This window comes from Kogia breviceps, chromosome 10 (assembly GCF_026419965.1).
Source record: "Kogia breviceps isolate mKogBre1 chromosome 10, mKogBre1 haplotype 1, whole genome shotgun sequence".
Lineage (NCBI taxonomy): Eukaryota > Metazoa > Chordata > Mammalia > Artiodactyla > Physeteridae > Kogia > Kogia breviceps.
The window spans coordinates 71,374,613-71,391,862 of record NC_081319.1 but is presented as its reverse complement, the minus strand read 5'-3'; the positions used below and the strand labels follow the sequence as shown (position 1 = coordinate 71,391,862).

General features: G+C 48.2%; 2 protein-coding genes across 6 annotated transcripts in view; one reads left to right on the top strand and one right to left on the bottom strand.

The window, feature by feature from the left end:
* Nucleotides 1-17,250, top strand: part of CCDC167 (coiled-coil domain containing 167) — a 52,131-nt gene that overhangs the window by 14,171 nt on the left and 20,710 nt on the right. Inside the window, exons 4-6 of one of the 4 annotated variants that reach the window (XR_010835086.1) lie at nucleotides 1,325-1,514; nucleotides 1,928-2,121; nucleotides 6,551-7,280. Coding sequence is in view for 1 of the 4 variants with exons in the window: in XM_059076481.2 (XP_058932464.1) it covers nucleotides 1,325-1,428 (104 nt within the window). In the remaining 3 variants the exon portion in view is untranslated. Of the gene's footprint in view, nucleotides 1-1,324; nucleotides 1,677-1,927; nucleotides 2,122-6,550; nucleotides 10,429-17,250 lie in introns of those variants that run through there. The other 3 variants (XR_010835084.1, XR_010835085.1, XM_059076481.2) reach the window with 3 other exon arrangements.
* The window catches only part of CMTR1 (cap methyltransferase 1), a 58,103-nt gene continuing 43,649 nt past the window's right edge, over nucleotides 2,797-17,250 (bottom strand). For both annotated transcript variants that reach the window (XM_059076352.2, XM_067006125.1), the window contains 11 exons: nucleotides 13,078-13,134; nucleotides 12,274-12,331; nucleotides 11,685-11,753; nucleotides 10,645-10,776; nucleotides 9,624-9,746; nucleotides 8,857-8,948; nucleotides 7,927-7,995; nucleotides 6,522-6,569; nucleotides 5,477-5,589; nucleotides 4,802-4,910; nucleotides 2,797-4,152 (listed from right to left, as the gene is read on the bottom strand). In XM_059076352.2, coding sequence (XP_058932335.1) covers nucleotides 4,020-4,152; nucleotides 4,802-4,910; nucleotides 5,477-5,589; nucleotides 6,522-6,569; nucleotides 7,927-7,995; nucleotides 8,857-8,948; nucleotides 9,624-9,746; nucleotides 10,645-10,776; nucleotides 11,685-11,753; nucleotides 12,274-12,331; nucleotides 13,078-13,134 — 1,003 coding nt within the window. In that variant the 3' untranslated portion in view covers nucleotides 2,797-4,019. The remainder of the gene's footprint in view (nucleotides 4,153-4,801; nucleotides 4,911-5,476; nucleotides 5,590-6,521; nucleotides 6,570-7,926; nucleotides 7,996-8,856; nucleotides 8,949-9,623; nucleotides 9,747-10,644; nucleotides 10,777-11,684; nucleotides 11,754-12,273; nucleotides 12,332-13,077; nucleotides 13,135-17,250) is intronic.

Sequence of the window (17,250 nt, the reverse complement as noted above, 5' to 3'; positions counted from 1 at the left end):
CCTGGCCAAGAATCAGCCCTAGAATGGTCCATATGGCAGGGAGCCTCCTGTAGGAACCAGGTTGAATCAACACTGTAAGCACAGTGCCTGTCACATACCCCTACCCAGGTCTCATCTGGCCTGCCCAGAGCTGGTTTGCAGGTATCTCCCTGCTTCCTCACTCAGGGAGGGATGGGACATCAGTTCCCTCTCAAACCTAGTAATTTTCACACAAAATTGTAGCATTTACCACTCAAGTCAGCCTTCACAGAATACCAACCACCTGCGTATCATATGAATGGATACAGTGTGGCTGTAGACTAGCAGGGCTGGCTTCCTCTAGAGGCAGCCTGACTGCCTTGTGTGCACAAACTACCTCGTCTTAGCATCCCTCGTTCCTGCTGAGCTGAGCATCCAGCAGGGCAGGACTAGAAGCACTGGTGGTGTGGGCCCACCTTGTCCCTACTCCAGTGTCAGGCCCAAGGAGGTCCCAGCTGCCCTCAGTCTCTAGCTGACCAGATGAGACACCCTGGAAGGAGGAGCACCCCATGGGGGCACCCAATGACGGGCCAGAGGGCTCACCTGGTGAGGCCACACCACCACCTAGCTTGTCTTTTAGGTGTGGCCTTTTTGTGACTCCCTCACATATTCCATTTTCAACTGCATTTGGAAAGAAATGGTTGAGCAGCATTGGGGGTTGGGGCTTTTTTGGGCCAGGATCTGTAGCCAAATCTGGGCAGATTGAGGAGGACAGTCATTTTTTTTTTCTTTTTGTATAATTGTTTTACAAGTGTGTTAGTTTTTCCTTTACAACAAACTGAATCAGTTATACATATACATATGTTCCCATATCTCTTCCCTCTTGCATCACCCTCTCTCCCACCCTCCCTATCCCACCCCTCTAGGTGGTCACAAAGCACAGAGGTGATCTCCCTGTGCTATGCAGCAGCTTCCCACTAGCTATCTAATTTACATTTGATAGTGTATATATGTCCCTGCCACTCTCTCACTTCGTCACAGCCCACCCTTCCCCCTCCCCATATCTTCAAGTCCATGCTCGAGTAAGTCTGTGTTTTATTCCCGTCCTACCACTAATCTCTTCATGACATTTTTTTCCCTTAGAGTCCATATATATGTGTTAGCATACGGTATTTGTTTTTCTCCTTCTGACTTACTTCACTCTGTATGACAGACTCCAGAGGACAGTCATTTTTATGGATAAGGAGGCAGCTGGGAGGGAACACCTCTGTGCTCAGCAGTGTGTACCCATTGGTGGGATAGGCGGAGGCAGATGAGAGTAGCAGATGGGCCCAGACCACCTGTCCACCACCCTTTTTCCTCCCAGAGAAGGAGCTGGAGTTGCTTCGGCAGGAGAACCGGAAGAACATGCTGCTGTCTGTGGCCATCTTCCTCCTTCTGACGCTTATCTACGCCTACTGGACACTGTGAGCCTGAGATTTCTCCAGTCAGCACAGGCTTCCCCTCAGCTCCATGGTCACGGCCAACCAGGCCCTTCAAACCTCAAGAGGACCAAGGTACAAGGGCCATTTCTCCCTGACCCAGACATCGGAGCAGGGCTTCCTGTCAGCCCAGCCCCTCTCGCCTCCCATTCCTGCTGTGGGGCTTGAGTCTCCAGAAGGACTTTGTGTTGGCTTAGCCCAAGGGAAAGGCAGTAAAGACCACCCTGGCTGCTTCTGTGTGCTGAGTAAATGTCATGATCTGGTGGCAGCTGGGGGCAGTGGGGTGGCATTCAGGATGCAAGGGAGGAGAGGGGCCTGAAGGTAAGCCCCCAGGCTTAGGTTGGAAGTAAGGTGTTAGCAAAGTGCTTCCTAAGGCAAACCATGGTGGGTGCCATCTCGAGGACTTGGGCACTGCTGGGGCTGAGAGGCAGACCTTGCACCACTTATCCACCCCCCCCCCCCCCACCAAACCCTGTCTTGCCCTCCAGTCGGTGCCACTACCTGTGATTATGGCAGAAAAAATGCAGCCTGTGCAGCAAAGGGCAACATGGGGACTTGAGGTGGTTGTGTGGTGGCCCACGGGAGTGTGGAGTTAATCCATCTTCAAGAGTCTCCAAGTCTGGCGAGGTGTGGCAGAGCCAGTGGGCAGCCGGAGCCACGGTAATGACCAGACAGACTTATGGTGAGTGGCCAGTAAATCAGACGGGGTTTGTAGGAACGACAAACACAGACATTTCCCACCCCCACCACCCCCGAGCCCAGCTCTCTACTCCCAGCACAGGGGCCAGGAGGGCTGGAGTAAGGCTACTGAAAGGATGAAGGGGCTTGGGAGCCGAGCTCTCACCAAGTAAGTTAGTAAAAGCAAGGAAAGGAGTTGCCCTGGGAGCTAAACTAAGGTTGTGAAACATTAAGGAAGGAATCTGGGGGCCCAAGTGAAGGAGCTAAGCAATGTGTAGGCAGCGGGCTCTAAGGGAGAACCTGCACCGGTGATGAGACTGGTGGAGTAACGCTAGCCTAGAGCAGAGAGGGAGAGGCGCCACCAGCACGCACACAGCCTCCAGTGCAGACGCAGAACAGGGGAGGTTGGCAGGGTCAGCGAAACCATCTCCCCCTCCCTCTCTTCCCCCTGTCTAGTGGCACTAATTGGTCTGACGCCTCTGATCCTGGATTGTCACACTGCCCTGCTGGGCTGTAGGTTCATTCATTCTCTAATCCCTGCTTCTCACAGGAGCCACGTAATTTTGACTCTTCCTTGGGCCCCTCTTTGGCAGCAAACAGCAGCCCTGAGCTTGGACAAGGCTCTGATTAGTACAGATTCCTCCCCTTCACCTTCAGCCCAAGCAGAGCCACACAGGCATTAAAAATATGTTTATCTTTAATGATCCAAGATTCTGCAAGACACACTGATACCCAGAATTGGATGGAAATACAGCATCTCAGCGGTGCTGCTGACAGCCTGGGGGATGCTGGCCTGAGACCCCTGAGGTGGAGTCAATTCCAACCTCATGGGGAGCCTCAGTGCCCTCTATCTCCATGGAAACCAGTCTAGCACTGGGCTGAGACCCTAGGGAGCCCACAGGAGCATCTCTGAGAGGTATTTCCCATTAAAAACAACACAGGTCCCCTCCCCCACCCAAAGCTACTGCCCAGCTTCCCCCTCTACCCGCCAAGATAGAGGAAATGGAGTGACCACAAAAGGACAAACAAAAGCAACTGTGCCTCCTGCTGGGGATGAAAAAACAAAGGAGGGGGGAGGGTGGCAAGGTGGCTGGGAGAAACGGGAGTGCCATGATTGCCAGAGGACTGGGTGCGACCCAACAGGACCTCTGTTACAGTGGGGCCACTACTGTTTGGCGCATAGAAAATGGCAGGTCTTCAAGGCTGCTTCCTCCCCTTCTAGAGCTGCCCGAGGTTTGGATCAAAAGAGGTGAGGCCCAGGAAGGCTCTACAACCCCAGGAAGCAGTCACACCCACCACCAGACAGTGCTACCTGCATCCTGACATGGTGTCAGAGATGTGGGGTCCACATGCCTCCCCTCCCGGCCTGCGGGACGGTCAGAGGTTTGGGCTGGGAAGAACTCCAGGGAAGACCAGGAGAGGGTAGGGAGAGGAGACGAGAAAATCTCCAACTTGGCATCAAAACAGCAAGTTCAAAGAAACAAAACCTTGATTTATATAGCAGCTGCTCCTGGCCAGCTCACAACAGTGGGCTTCCTGCCTCTCAGGGTCGGCCCAATAAAAAGTTGGGCAAAGCAGGGGCATGGCCACCCTCAGGGCACTGCGTGGAACTCAAAAAAGTGAGTCTACAGGATACAGGAAGGAATGGCAGAGCCGAAGCCCTGCTGCCCTCTGACACATCCTCCACTGGCCCCATGTGCCCCGGCCCCTGACCTCAAACATGCTGTAGGAGCTGCATCCTTCAGGCTGAGTCCCGGCAGGGGAGACAGTCTCCAGGCAGGGCTCCGGGGAGGAAATTCCAAAAAGTGTCCCAGAAGGCCCCAACTGAGCTCTTCTGAGGAGGCCACCAACCTCACGGCCAGGCCCAGGGAACGACAGGGCATTCGGCAGGGGTGGGCATCTTCAGGCACTGTGCGTCTGGACGAAGGAGAGGACGTCCTCCTTGGACAGCTTGTCTGGGTCCTGGGGCTTCTGGGAGTCATGCACACGGATGCCATCCCCCCACTCCCAGAAGAGCCGGCCGTAGTAGCAGATGCTGGGGAGGAGAAGGGAAGTCAGGGCTGTACCCACGTGGAGCAGGACCAAGAGCTCACCACCCATCCTGGCACCCGTGACTTCGGGGATGGGTGTTCTTAAGTGTGTGTGTGTGCTGGGGGTGGGGTGGGGAGGGGGCAGGTCTCACTAATGACTCCAATTGAGAGTCCTCCCTCTGGCAGCCAAATGTACCTAGTAGGCCCTGCTCCTCCCTGCCTTCCAGAACCAGCTTTTCTCAAAACAGAGCTTCTGCTGCTGCTAATTGCATCCTACTAGATCTTTTAATTACTGATATTCCTGGTTTATCTGTCTCTGCTGCTCTAGTAGAGCAGTATTAGTGTGGTGACACACTGGTGTCAGTGGCTAAGTTACAGGCACATCAGGGCTACTGGCTGCTGTCGAAACCTATGACCAGCAATCCGGCAACACACTGGATCCGAAGGCAAGACTGTGGACCTCGGCATTAGCCCATGCCAGGGTCAGGCCCTTCACACCCAGGACTCCCAACCATCACAGCCATACCCTCGTGGGAAGCCCCTGCACGGGCAGCAGTCAGTCTCAGGACTGGGGTGTGTCCCAAGAGGTCAGGCTGGCATTCTAGCAGGAGTACTTGGGGCTGCAGGGGGCAGGCCTGGAAGAAGGCTACTTACTGAAATGGAGCAATGGCGTCTGAAGGGAGGTCAAAGGTAGAGTTCTTGGTTTTCTTGTTGTAGAAGAACTTCCTCTTGAAGCTTTTGCTGAATCCCATAGTCCATGGCTCTGACAGGAGGAAAGGGGGAAGAAGGCCAGAAAGGACACAAAATACCCATGGGGGACAGGTCAGGCCAATGAAGGGCATGCCTTCCTTCACACCCATTCCTCCACTCCCCTCCCCACCAAACAGCAGTGGAGAAGAGCCTTCATCACCCGCCCAAAGGGGCTCCAGGAAGACGACTAAGATAATTCTCAACAACCCTCCCCAGTCCCACCAACCTGCTACCAGGAGTCTGTTAGCCAGAGGGCACTAAGGAAAAAGGATTCTACAGGTGATACGAATGGCCAAGCTTGCCTTTCTGGATCTGCTGTTGCCCACTGGGAAGGCCCTTCTCTTGCCATGAGGACACCACACGTGCATATACAAGTTAGGCTCCCCTCTCTCCTGCCCCAGCCCAACCCCCAGGATCCACCAAAGAACAGAAGAGGCTCAGGGAACACAGTTCCCCTCAACATACACCTCAAAGAAATGCCCACCTCAGTAGGGAGCCCTTAGCTCCGGCTCAAGTAGGGTTTAGGCCAGTTGCCCTGGCTGAGGGAGTGGGGTTAGGGAACAGTGGCTCATCACCCACCATTCACTGTCCTGACGATGTAGAGGCCAGTGGGCACAAAGTGCCGGTCATCCCTCCCTGTATAGCTGAGCTTTGGTGTGCCACTGGAGCCCTTGATGATCTTCATTTCTAACCTTGATTTTCCAGAGTAGGCATGCAAACATGAAGCATGTGTATGTGAAAGAGAGAGAGAAAGCCCTAACGTTAGTCTCTGGCTAATGTCAAAATCATCCAACCAACCATAGTACTTTACCTCAGTTCAACATGAGAAACTGAGGCAGAGACTTGAGTTGCTCCAGGCCACACAGCAAGTGAGTGAGTGCGGTGCTGGGTTTAGAACTCAGGCTCTGAACTCCCAACTAAGCAATGGAGGCAGGGAAGTGACACATGCCCCTGCTATGTTGCTGCTTTTTGCGGGGTGTCAGGGTGACACCGGTAAGCGTAAGATCTGAGACTACGAGTGCCACTGGGTCTTCAGTTCACCACCCATGGCATCAGTGTGGCTACTAAAGAGTTAATTCGGGAGCACTGTGACCCAGCCAAGCTCCAGTGGCCACAGGGGCACACCCAGGATGAGACCCTCAGATCTGAGCACCCTGCACACCGCTAAGATTATGAGGAAGCAGTTATGCCCCCTCTACCCCTCCAGGCTCAATCTCTGTCAGCACCAGGAGCTGGGATTTATAGTGTTTCAAGCAGCTTACTGCTCTGCCCCTAGCAGGGACAATCGTAACTGTTACAGCATCAGCGAGCCCACTGGTATTTCTGCCTGATGCACACACCCCTCGTAACTGTTACAGCATCAGCGAGCCCATGTTTCTGCTTGACACACACCCGCCCTGCTCCCCTCCTGACAGTGCTGAATCAGTTCTCAGCTGGGGGGCCCTTGGCTGCAGCTGAGCCACGCAGGCAAAGGAGGTGCGGGGGGATAGAGGCAGCCACCAGGGCAACTCACCGCCACACCCCTAACCCACCTCTACAGAAAAAGAGAACAAATCCTGGACACTGCCATGCCCCCCACCCCAACTCCTCTCAAATCCTGAGCTACCCTGGCTGAGTCACTCACCTGACAAAAATTTTCTCCATCTCCTCCAGCCTGTATACCTCCTTCACCCTGTGGACAGACAGAGAGAGAGCTGACAAAGGACTCCTGGTGGGACACTTGTCTGGGCAGCAGCTGGTAGGCAGGAGACTGTGCCTATCCTCACGTTCTGCCTCAGGCCCTGCACCACCCAACCCACCAAGAATGAGGACCCCTAGCCTGTCACTGCCATCCTCCACAGACAAGCCCTAGGTTTCAGAGCTGCCAAGCACCCCCTGGAGCCTGCCCCAGGGCACCTGGGGAGTGCAGCTATGGGAAAGAGGAAGGTCTGGCAGACGAAGATGCCCCTGTCAGCATTCCCACCCTGGGTCACCGTCACCATCTCTAGAGGCGAGAACACCAAGGGCCAGGCTCTTGCCCAGGTCTGTCTACTTGGATTTTAGGCCTTCCTGTAACAGAGTTGCTTCCAAATCGTCCTAATAGGCCTATTACCATTAGGGGTGAGGAGACCCCCCCTATCCAGGATGCAGGGCTCCTGTTTGATGCCCAGCCCTCCACCTCTGGGGGCCCCTGAACACGCCTTTGGAACTGCTACTGAGTAAGGTGCCCAGAAGCCAAGCAACCACACCGTCACAAGCAACAGAGGCAGGACCCCTGGAAGCTGCTTCTCAGGACCTGGCAGACGGACATTTTAAAGGGCAAGAAGAAATTACTTTTAGACTTTCAGAAGACTTCTAAAAGTGCATTCCCGCTATTGGATTTAATCCTATGTAAATCTATATTAAAAAGAATAATGAAAATGATTTTGATAAAATGTAAATAGATACCTCAGTCGCTAGTCACATGAAGCCTCAAAGATAATAACCTCAGACCTCAGCCCAGACTGGAAAAGTCTGTTCCATCTGTCTGCTCCCTGACTGTTACCCTCTCAAGGCCTAGAAATTTTACATTACCTAACATGGCAACAAACCATGGCCTTCTTTCCATGCACCAAGGATCCCATTACCTCAAACCAACCTTTTCATGTTCAAAAACTCCCATTCCCTCAGCACCCTTTTCTTACCTGAAAAAAATGAAAAGGCCGGCCGGGATTGATATGCTAATGTTACTCAAGCATGAATGTGTGGCTCACAAGGTGTGTTAGTGCTCTCAGAAGCACGTGCGTCTTAAATGAGGATGCCTTGACCCTGAGGAACGAACCTCTCCTGTGGAGCTTGGCCCACTGTGACAGGCTGGATGGGGGACACTCTGGGGCAGAGTCACCTACCCAGCACCCCCAAGCAAATCACTCAATGGCAGTCTGATCTCTAATGCCAGCCTGTCCTGGTCTCCACTGAGCCTTCCCACCCATCACAGGACAGGGAGGCAGGCACTGGCCAGAAAGAAGCAATGGGAGAGGAGGATTGGCAGGGAGAGATGATCTGCTCACCTGATGGGATTCATGTCAGGCCGACTAGGCTTGGAAACAGCTTTCACAAATTTCTCAGCAAGCTGAATTCTACAATCCAAACAGAGTCTCTCAGAGGCAAGTAAGGGTATCTTTACCAGCACCCGCACCCCCAGGGCATTGTCATGGCACCAGTGGGAGTACACTCCTGAATCTGCAGCAAAACTGCTCCAAGAGGCAGCACTCATGTCTCCCAGGAAGCCCACCCTTGCCCTTCTCCAGTGATGTCATGAACGCCCTCTCCCCCGCTCTGGATTCTGACCTCTACTTTCAATACATCTTGGTTGGTTTTCCTGAAGTATAACTTCGGCTGTGCTCAGTCACCACCAGAACTTCAAGCATCATCTTTATTCTGTGCTGCTTCACCCCAAACCACAGATACCACAGTACACCCACTCGAACCAACTTAGGAGTGACTTCAGCACCATGGCGGTGTAAGATGTCTCTTTTTGTACCCCCCTTTAAAATGACTGATTAGGCATCTATCCGGAACAAAAGTACCTCTGTGGGAGTTGTGGGATCCAGATAAACTGACTTAAGTGGGACCACCAAGAACAGAACACATTCTTCAGAGGAGAAGACCCTCCCTCTTCCCCACAAGGTCACCCTCTTGCTCAACCTTAAAACAAACATCACCTCTGATCTGAACAGCTGAGGCAAAATGGAGTGTGCTAGTATGTATGAAATCAAGGCCCAAGTCCTGGTAACCAGAAGTGCCAACAACAATTTCTCACCCTGCTCTTGGAACCAGCTAGCGGGTAGAAGAGGGAAACTCTAAGGATGCTCTTAAGCAGAGAAAGCCTGAGTGAGGCCCAAGCCACAGAGGCTGCTGCCATAGAGCTGCCCTGGCCCACCCCGGCCCACCTCGGCCCACCCCGGCCCACCTTCCCTCCCCCAGGGCCCAGGTCAGACCGTTGGTTAAAGTGCTGCTCCCGCACGTCGCTGCCATTCAGCACAAGGACATCGAGGATGTGGATGGCACTAATCTTCCGCTGGGCCTTCCCCTAGAAGGACAAGTACACTGCCCACCCTGCCAGGCATTGGCCTAGGGCTCACTCTGCCCACTGTGGCACGCTGGCCTCCATTTTACATATAGCCGGGGGAAGGGAAGGGCTCTAGACACAGGATATTTCTCTCACCTCCCTCCCAGTTGATTCTCAGCACCAGACTGGCTCATGCTTCTGAGCAGACAGAGGCCTGAGGTGATGGGTGATGAGCCCCCTTGAATCTCAAACCCAGTGAGGCTGCCGCCATGGTGCTCCAGCAGGACCTGGCTTCCCACTCTGGCCAACTGTTCCCACTGACTGTTCTGAAAGTTATCTGTATGGCTGTAATACCCAAAGCTCATGGGAAATAACAAGTTGCTTCTTTCCCAAGGAATCCTTGGTCAATTACAGTCAGCAGCTAAAAAATATGCAGGTTCACTGGGGACTTTGCTACACAGAGATGATCAAGATCTCCTAAACATAAGGAGACTGTGGTCCTTCCTACCTGAATATGCCATGGCTTAGAGCAACTACTCGAGGAAGAGGAACAATTACAAAGCATTCGCCAGGCCCTGGGCCCTATCAGGCACCACATACACGTAACCCAGTTAACTCGGGGCATGGGGGCGAAGGGACAGACCCAGCTATTCCCCAGATGGCAGAGCCATACACGTGAGCAGAACCACCTCTAACCTCCCCTTTCAGCTCATGGACAATCTCCACAGAGAGCAGAGTGTCCCGGGGTAGCTCTGTCTTCAGGTCCAGCTTGACCCAGCGGTCTGACTGGCGGCCATCCCATGTGTAGATCTGAGACTTCTATGGGCAGAGAGAAAGGGCCAGGTCAGGCAGACAAAGACATTGAGCAGTGAGAAGCTCAGCTCTCAAAAGGGCTTTTAGTTGGTGGCTACAAGCTGATGGGGCTGGGAAATGCCAGAAGAAAAGGTCTCGGAGACATTAGTCAGTTATACTTCATACACTATGATGACAGTGTTGTCCTCCACTGCCTCAGTGGAAAAAGAGAGCTCTGACTCTGTCCCACTGGGAGGGAACAGGCTCAGGGCACCATTCAAGAGGCCTGAGTTCATGATCAGAGCCCTCAAGAAAGATCCAGCTTGGTGTATGTCTGAAGTGGGTTTGGTGAAGGGTCCGGAGAGCAGAGAGAAAGTAAAAAGAGAAAAAAGTAGTGTGTGAGAGGACACAGAGAAAGTAAGTGAGGAAGAAGAGATAAAACTATAAAGACAACTCAGAGTGGAAAGAAAGAGCAATGAGGACTTTACCCAATTAAGATACAGAACTCCCAAGGTTTTCCCCCACCTCATTTTAGACTCCAAAGACGGGATGACATGGGATGGTGGTGGTGTTGCAAAGAAATAACTGCATGGGCTCAAGCCAGCTTAGCCTACTGACCATCCCGCTAGCTTAGGAAGCTCCACATCACAAGAAAGGAGGCAGTGTTCCCTTTAGCGATGCATGGAGGTGAATATGCAAATACATGGATAAATGAAAGATAGAAAGAATGAATGAATGATATTTGGCTAACTCAGAGGAAGAAAGGAAGTGAAGTTTCAAGAAATACCTTCCCTGCGGTCAAAGCTCCAGCTCGTTGGTGCCAAGAGAACGTGCACCAAGTGTGGCAGGCAGCTGTCCAGATTCCCACAGACAGACAGCAAGCTTCCACCACCCAAGCTGGGTAGGAAGCCAGCCGCAGACTTACCCCGAGGCCGATGAGGAACTTCTGCTCACTGCCAGACACCATGCAGCGGTAGTCGAGCACTGGGCGGATCTTCTCCAGGGTTTTGGAAGTAAGCAGCGTGGGCTTATAGCTGAAGATGTCGATCTCAGTGCCCTGCAGCCCCGGGTCAGAGAAAACACGGCTGGGTTGGGGGAAGGGACAGGCGCTCAGTACGGGTGCCTGGGGGGTGGGGCAGGGAGTTAGGGCAGGCCGGGGGAGGGGAGGGACAGGAAGCACTTGCTGTCTGAAACATGCCCCCTGCTCTACCTACCCATGCACTAACTGGGATCTAATTCTGTCTGCTTGGAGTGTTCCTTTAGGACCTATTAGGAGAGCCTGGGAAAGGAAAGAACACCAAGTCCCCGAGTACAGATCGATTTACCAGAGCTATAAGGAAATGTCACCAGAATGTAAAAGCCTCCCCTTCACTAAAACTAGAAGGCAAAGACTTGCAAGCAGTTGGTCTGAAAGCAGTTAAGTAATCTCTCTACCCATTCAGAAAAATTTACACGTGCTATTTTTTTTTTTTTTTGAGGCCATCTTGAACTTCATTCTCCAGTCCCTAACCCTACAAAACCATCACAGTGGCCCATGATCTGGGCCAGATTTAAATAAAGCCCAGGGAAAAGCTGGAAGTCAGGTGGTAGGAAAACATAGGGCAGAAGAATTCTGAGGACCACTCACCAGAAACAGAACAGGAAGCCTAAGTTATGTCTCCCCTGCAGGCACACTCACAGGACCCTAAACTTGCCAGGGAGTGAGAGCCAGCACCACCCTTTGGGCAGCAGGAATGTTGACCAGAACACATCTCGGGCCAAGAATCTTCAGGCAGCCTGATGGGCTCCCAGGGAACTCAACACCCTACCCCAAAAGTTCCCATCTGTGGTGGCCTCAGCCCAGCCCCTGGGAACCCATGTGGTACCTGCACAAGCCCTCTGGAAGCCAGGCATCCGGGGGTCTCAGTGATACTACATCGAATTAGGCCTCTCTAACTTTTTATTTTCACCAGATACCAAGCTTACCTGGATTAGCTCGAAGAACTTAGATTTGGGGTCTGTGGAAGAAGGAGCAACTCTAGCCTGGTCTGGGATCTAAAACAAGACAGCAAAGAGCTTTGGTTTTCCAACGCACTTTTGACCAAGGCTGTGTGTGAGTCTACGCGGGCAAGGGCACAGGCTCAGGCTGGGCAAGAGGAAGTGGCACACTAACAAAGGAAGCTGTGGGGGGTGGGGAGTGGAGGTGGCTAATTCAGTCACTGCTCCCTTTCAGGCCCTGTGGTAGCACACCCCAAAGGCCACTTACCTTTCTCTGGGGCTCTCTGTGGTGAGTGTTGCTACCCAGGGCCACCAGCAGGAAAATGAGGCCTGTTTACCCACCACCCTTGTCCATGCTAACCAGCCTGCAGGGCTAAACGAGCAGTGAAAGGGCCAAGGAGATTACTCCCAACAATGCTGAGACATCCAACTCTGGAGTGCTGTGAGGGTAGGCAGACCTCTTCATTGGGGTGGGGGTGGGGGTTGGGAACCCTCAGGTGACTGGGTCGGGAGTCAGTCCCATTCTTCTTTAAAGTTTCCCTGCCCTGGAGCAAAAACAGGCTGGGGAGACACTCACCCCCCAAAGCCGGAGGCACTCTTTCCGGATCTCTGCCTGCCGAGGCTCACTCAGTGTCCTGGGAAAATGAAGCCAGTAAATGACTAAAACCTCAAAGACATACAAGGATGTGCCTCCTGCACACCTATCAGAACCCCAGAGAGAGGACGTCCATGTGAATGAATGTGTACATGCACATACGAGGCCAAGTTGCCATTACCCAGGGTGCTTATAAGACTCCCATGCCTCTGCCTCTTGGAGATGGGAGCTCAGATGTACACAAAATGAGATGACAGGAGGAGACCACCCTCCTGACCACCCTGGATGTCAGGGTCCCCACACACCCTTCTTCCAATTACCCATCGGCACATGCTGGCTCCTCTGACAAAGGCCACATTGAGTCCATCCCGGTGGATGTCACCACGTCCCAGAAAGCTGAATTAGCTTATGCTCACCCCCTACCAGAGGTTTTCCTTGACCAGTCCTACATCTCGTCTCTTGATCACTCTTTACTCTGTGTCCCCTGAACATTAGATATTCTACATGTGCTATGCCACTCTACATCCTCTGATGCACTGTTAACAACTCTCCTGCATCCTTTTCCTGGGTTACTCTTGTCTGTCCAAAGACAACATAATCTTTGAGGGCAAGGTTCATGCTATATGCTTCTTTGGCATCCTTCACAGACTACAGCAAAGTATGAGATTAAAAAAAGTAGGTATTTTTTAAATGTTTGTGTAAATGAAATAAAGAGCTCAGGAGGAGGAACAAAACATAAAGATCTTCCCTAGAAATAGGTGAATTCTGGAAAGGGGCAACACTCACGTGTCTTGAACAAAGGCATGGATTTTGGCCAGAGCTTTGATCTGCAGACTACAATGGCTAGAAGAAAAAAAAATGATTTTATCTCAGAAGGATTACCGAAAAAGACAGCCAATAGACATCAGGACAGAGAAGTTTAGGCAGAGCAGTGGCCATCTATGTTTGAGGGAGGGGCTAGAGAGTCAAAAGAGAAACCCCTCGACCATATCCTTAAGGTACCTGATGGAGGCTTAGGGTAAAGCAGAAGAATTGAGTCAAACTCTGCAGACATTCAGATCCCAAGTCCAGCTAAAAGGAAGGTTCTGACAGCATCCTTAAAAATTTGAAAGCAGTAGTGAATTGATTCTTTTTTTTTTTTTTTTTTTTTAAAGAATCTTAGTTTTCCAGGATCTTAGTTCCCCAACCAGGGATGGAAACTGTGCCCCCTGAAGTGAAAGCGTGGAATCCTAACCACTGGACCACCAGGGAATTCTCTGAACTGATTCTAAATAAAGCAACAACAGAGCACAGACCCAGTTAAACTACACACTAAACTGACTTAGCTGCACTAACAGCCGCCCTTTCTACTTTAGGCTCCATGACTCTTTTAGACACAACGTCTGGCTTTTAATTTTAAAAGTGAGACGTGATAAAGCAAGAAAATGTGACCCACTGACAAGATGGAAAACAGTCCAACAGAATAAGACCCAGAGGTGATCCAAGTGTTGGAATTATCAGACAAGACCTTTAAAATAACTGTGAAAAACACATTAAAGGATCTAGTGGAAAAGGTATAACATGCATAAAAGATGGAGAATACTGGCAGAGATATAAAAACTGTATCTTGGGGACTTCCCTAATGGTGCAGTGGTTAAGACTCCATGCTCCAAATGCAGGGGGCCTGGGTTCGATCCCTCGCCAAGGAACTAGATCCCACATGCATGCGCAACTAAGAGTTTGCATGCCACAACTCAGGAGCCCGCATGCCGCAACTAAGGAGCCCATGTGCCACAACTAAGGAGCCCACCTGCTGCAACCAAAGGATCCCACATGCCACAACTAAGGAGGCCATGAGCTGCAACTAAGACCCGGCACAACCAAATAAATAAATAAATAAATAAATAAAATAATTAAAACTTTTTAAAAAGCAAAATGAAAAATATATTAGCAATAAATGTTTTTTTACTTATTTAATATACTGATGTATAGTTGATTTACAATATTATGTTAGTTGCAGGCATACAACATAGTGATTCAAAATTTTAATATATTACACTATTTAAAGTTATAAAATATTGGCTATATATCCTTGTAGCTTATATATTTTACACATAGTAGTTTGTACCTGTTAATCTCCCACCCCTATCTTGCCCCTCCCCTCCTCCCTCTCCCCACTGGCAACCACTAGTTTGTTCTCTAAATCTGTGAGTCTGTTTCTGTTTTATTATTCATTCATTTATTTTTTAGATTCCACATATAAGTGATAACATACAGTATTTGTCTTTCTCTGTCTGACTGATTTCACTAAGGTCCATCACTCTAGGTCCATCTAATTGTTGCAAATGGCAGAATTTCATTCTTTTTATGACTGAGTAATAAATATTCCACTGTGTGTGTGTGTGTGTGTATCTCACATCTTCTTTATCCATTCAGCTGTTGATGGACACAGGTTGCTTCCATATCTTGGCTGTTATAAATAATGCTGCTATGAACAGTGGGATGCAATCTTTTCAAATTAGTGTTTGTTTTCTGCATATAAACACCCAGGAAAGGAATTGCTGGATCACATGCTGGATCAGGTTTTTGAGGAACCTCCACACTGTTTTCCACAGTAGCTGCACCAATTTACATTCTCACCAACAGTGTAGTAGGGTTTCCTTTTCTCCACATCCCCACCAACATTTGTTGTTTGATGATGGCCATTCTGATAAGTACAAGGTGATCTCATTTGATTTGCATTTCTCTGATTATTAGTGATACTGAGCACCTTTTCATATGTCTGTTGGCCATCTGTATGTCTTCCTTGGGAAAATGTCTATTCAGGTCTTCTGCCCATATTTTTAATTGGATGGTTTGTTTTTATTGATGTTTGAATTATATGAACTGTTTCCATATTTTGGATATTAACCTTTTATCAGTCATATCATTTGCAAATATTTTCTCCCATTCAGTAGGTTGTCTTTTCATTTTGTTGGTTTCCTTTGCTGTGCAAAAGCTTTTAAGTTTAATTAGGTGGAATTTATTTTTGTTTCCTTTGCCTTAGGACCTGATTCCCCCCCCCCCCAAATTTCTATACTTTATGTCAGAGTGTTCTGCCCTTGTTTTCTTCTAGTTTTATGGTTTCTGGTCTTACATGGGTCTTTAATCCATTTTGAGTTTATTTTTGTACATGGTGTGAGAAAATATTCTAATTTCATTCTCTTACATGTAGCTGACCAGTTTTCCTAGCAACACTTATTGAAGAGACTGTCTTTTCTCCATTGTATATTCTTGCTTTGCCATAGATTAACTGACAAAATATAAAGGGAAAATCTAGAAAGCAGAGAAAAAAGGACATATGACATACAGAGAAACAATGATAAGAATAATGGCTGACTTCTCATCAAGAACAAGAAAGGCAGAGAATAGTGGAACAATATCTTTAAAGTGCTGAAAGAAAAATGCCTCAAATTCTAAATTCAATGAAAGTATCCTTTGAAAGAGAAATAACTGTATTTTCAAAAGACAAAAGCTGAAGGAATTACTCTCCAACAGACTTGCACTAAAAAAGTAATTCTAAAAGAAATTCTTTAGGCTTAAGGGAAATATTCCATTTATGAATATACCACATTTTCTTTATCCATTCATCTGTCAATGGACATTTAGGTTGTTTCCAAATTTTGGTTATTGTGAGTAATGCTGCAGTGAATGTTGGGGCGGGGGGGCTCATATCTTTTTGTGATCCTAATTTCAGTTCTTTTGGATAAATACTCAGAAGTAGAATTGCTGGATCATATGGTAGTTCTGGTTTTTTCTTTATTGTACTGACTAGTTCCTCCAGTATAATATTGAATTGAAGTGGTGAAAACAGACATCTTTGCTTTATTCTTGATTTTAAGTATAAAGTATGATGTTAGCTATAGGTAGGTTTTTTGTAGATGTCCTTTACCAGATTGACAAAGTTTTCTTCTATTCCTAGTCTGCTGAGAGTTTTTAATCATGAATGGATGTTTAATTTTGTCAAATAGTCTTCCTGTATCTATAAAAATTATTATATTATTTTTCTTCTTTATTCCTTTAATACAGTGAAGTACAATGAATGATTTTCAAAAGGTATACAGATCTTGCATTTTTAGATAAACTCCAGTTGGTCACGTGTATCACTCATATATATTGCTAAATTTGATTTACTAACATTTTATTAAGGATTTTTATGTCTATGTTCATGAGGGATATTAATCTATAAATCTGTAGTCTTTTGAAGTTTTTGTATTGTTTAAATATCTATATATTTAAATGCTATAAATTTTCCTTTATTCCTTTAAATATATATATAAAGGAATATATATATATTTATCTAGTCATCTGTCAATGGACATTAAAAGGCATATAAATTGGAAAGGAAAGCATAAAATTATTTATTTGCAGAAGACATGGTTATCTATGTAAAAAATCTTAATGAATCTACCAAACTACTAGAACTAATAAGCATTCACACAAAGTACGTAGTCAATTTACAAAAATCAATTGTATTTCCATATACTAGCAATGAACAATTAGAAAAGGAAATTTTTAAAACACCATTTACAATAGTATCCAAACCCATAAAATTCTTAGAAATAAATTTAACAAAAGATGTATAACACCTCTATACTGAAAACTATAAAACTGCTGAGAAACATTAAAGACCTAAATAAATGGTCATTTTTTGGTTCATGTATGGGGAGAGTCAATATTGTTAAGATGTCAATTCTCCCCCAGATTAAGCTATAAATTTAATGTAATCTCCATCAAAAATCCAGCAGGCCTACTGTAGAAATTGAAAAGCTGATTCTAAAATTTATATGGAAATGCAAAACAAAACAAAAAAAACACCTGGACTAGCTAATACAATCTTGAAAAAGAAGAACAAAGATTGAGAACATATACTACTGATATCAAGGTGACTTTTTTCAAGGTATAGTCATCAAGAAAACATAACAAAGGACAGACAAACAG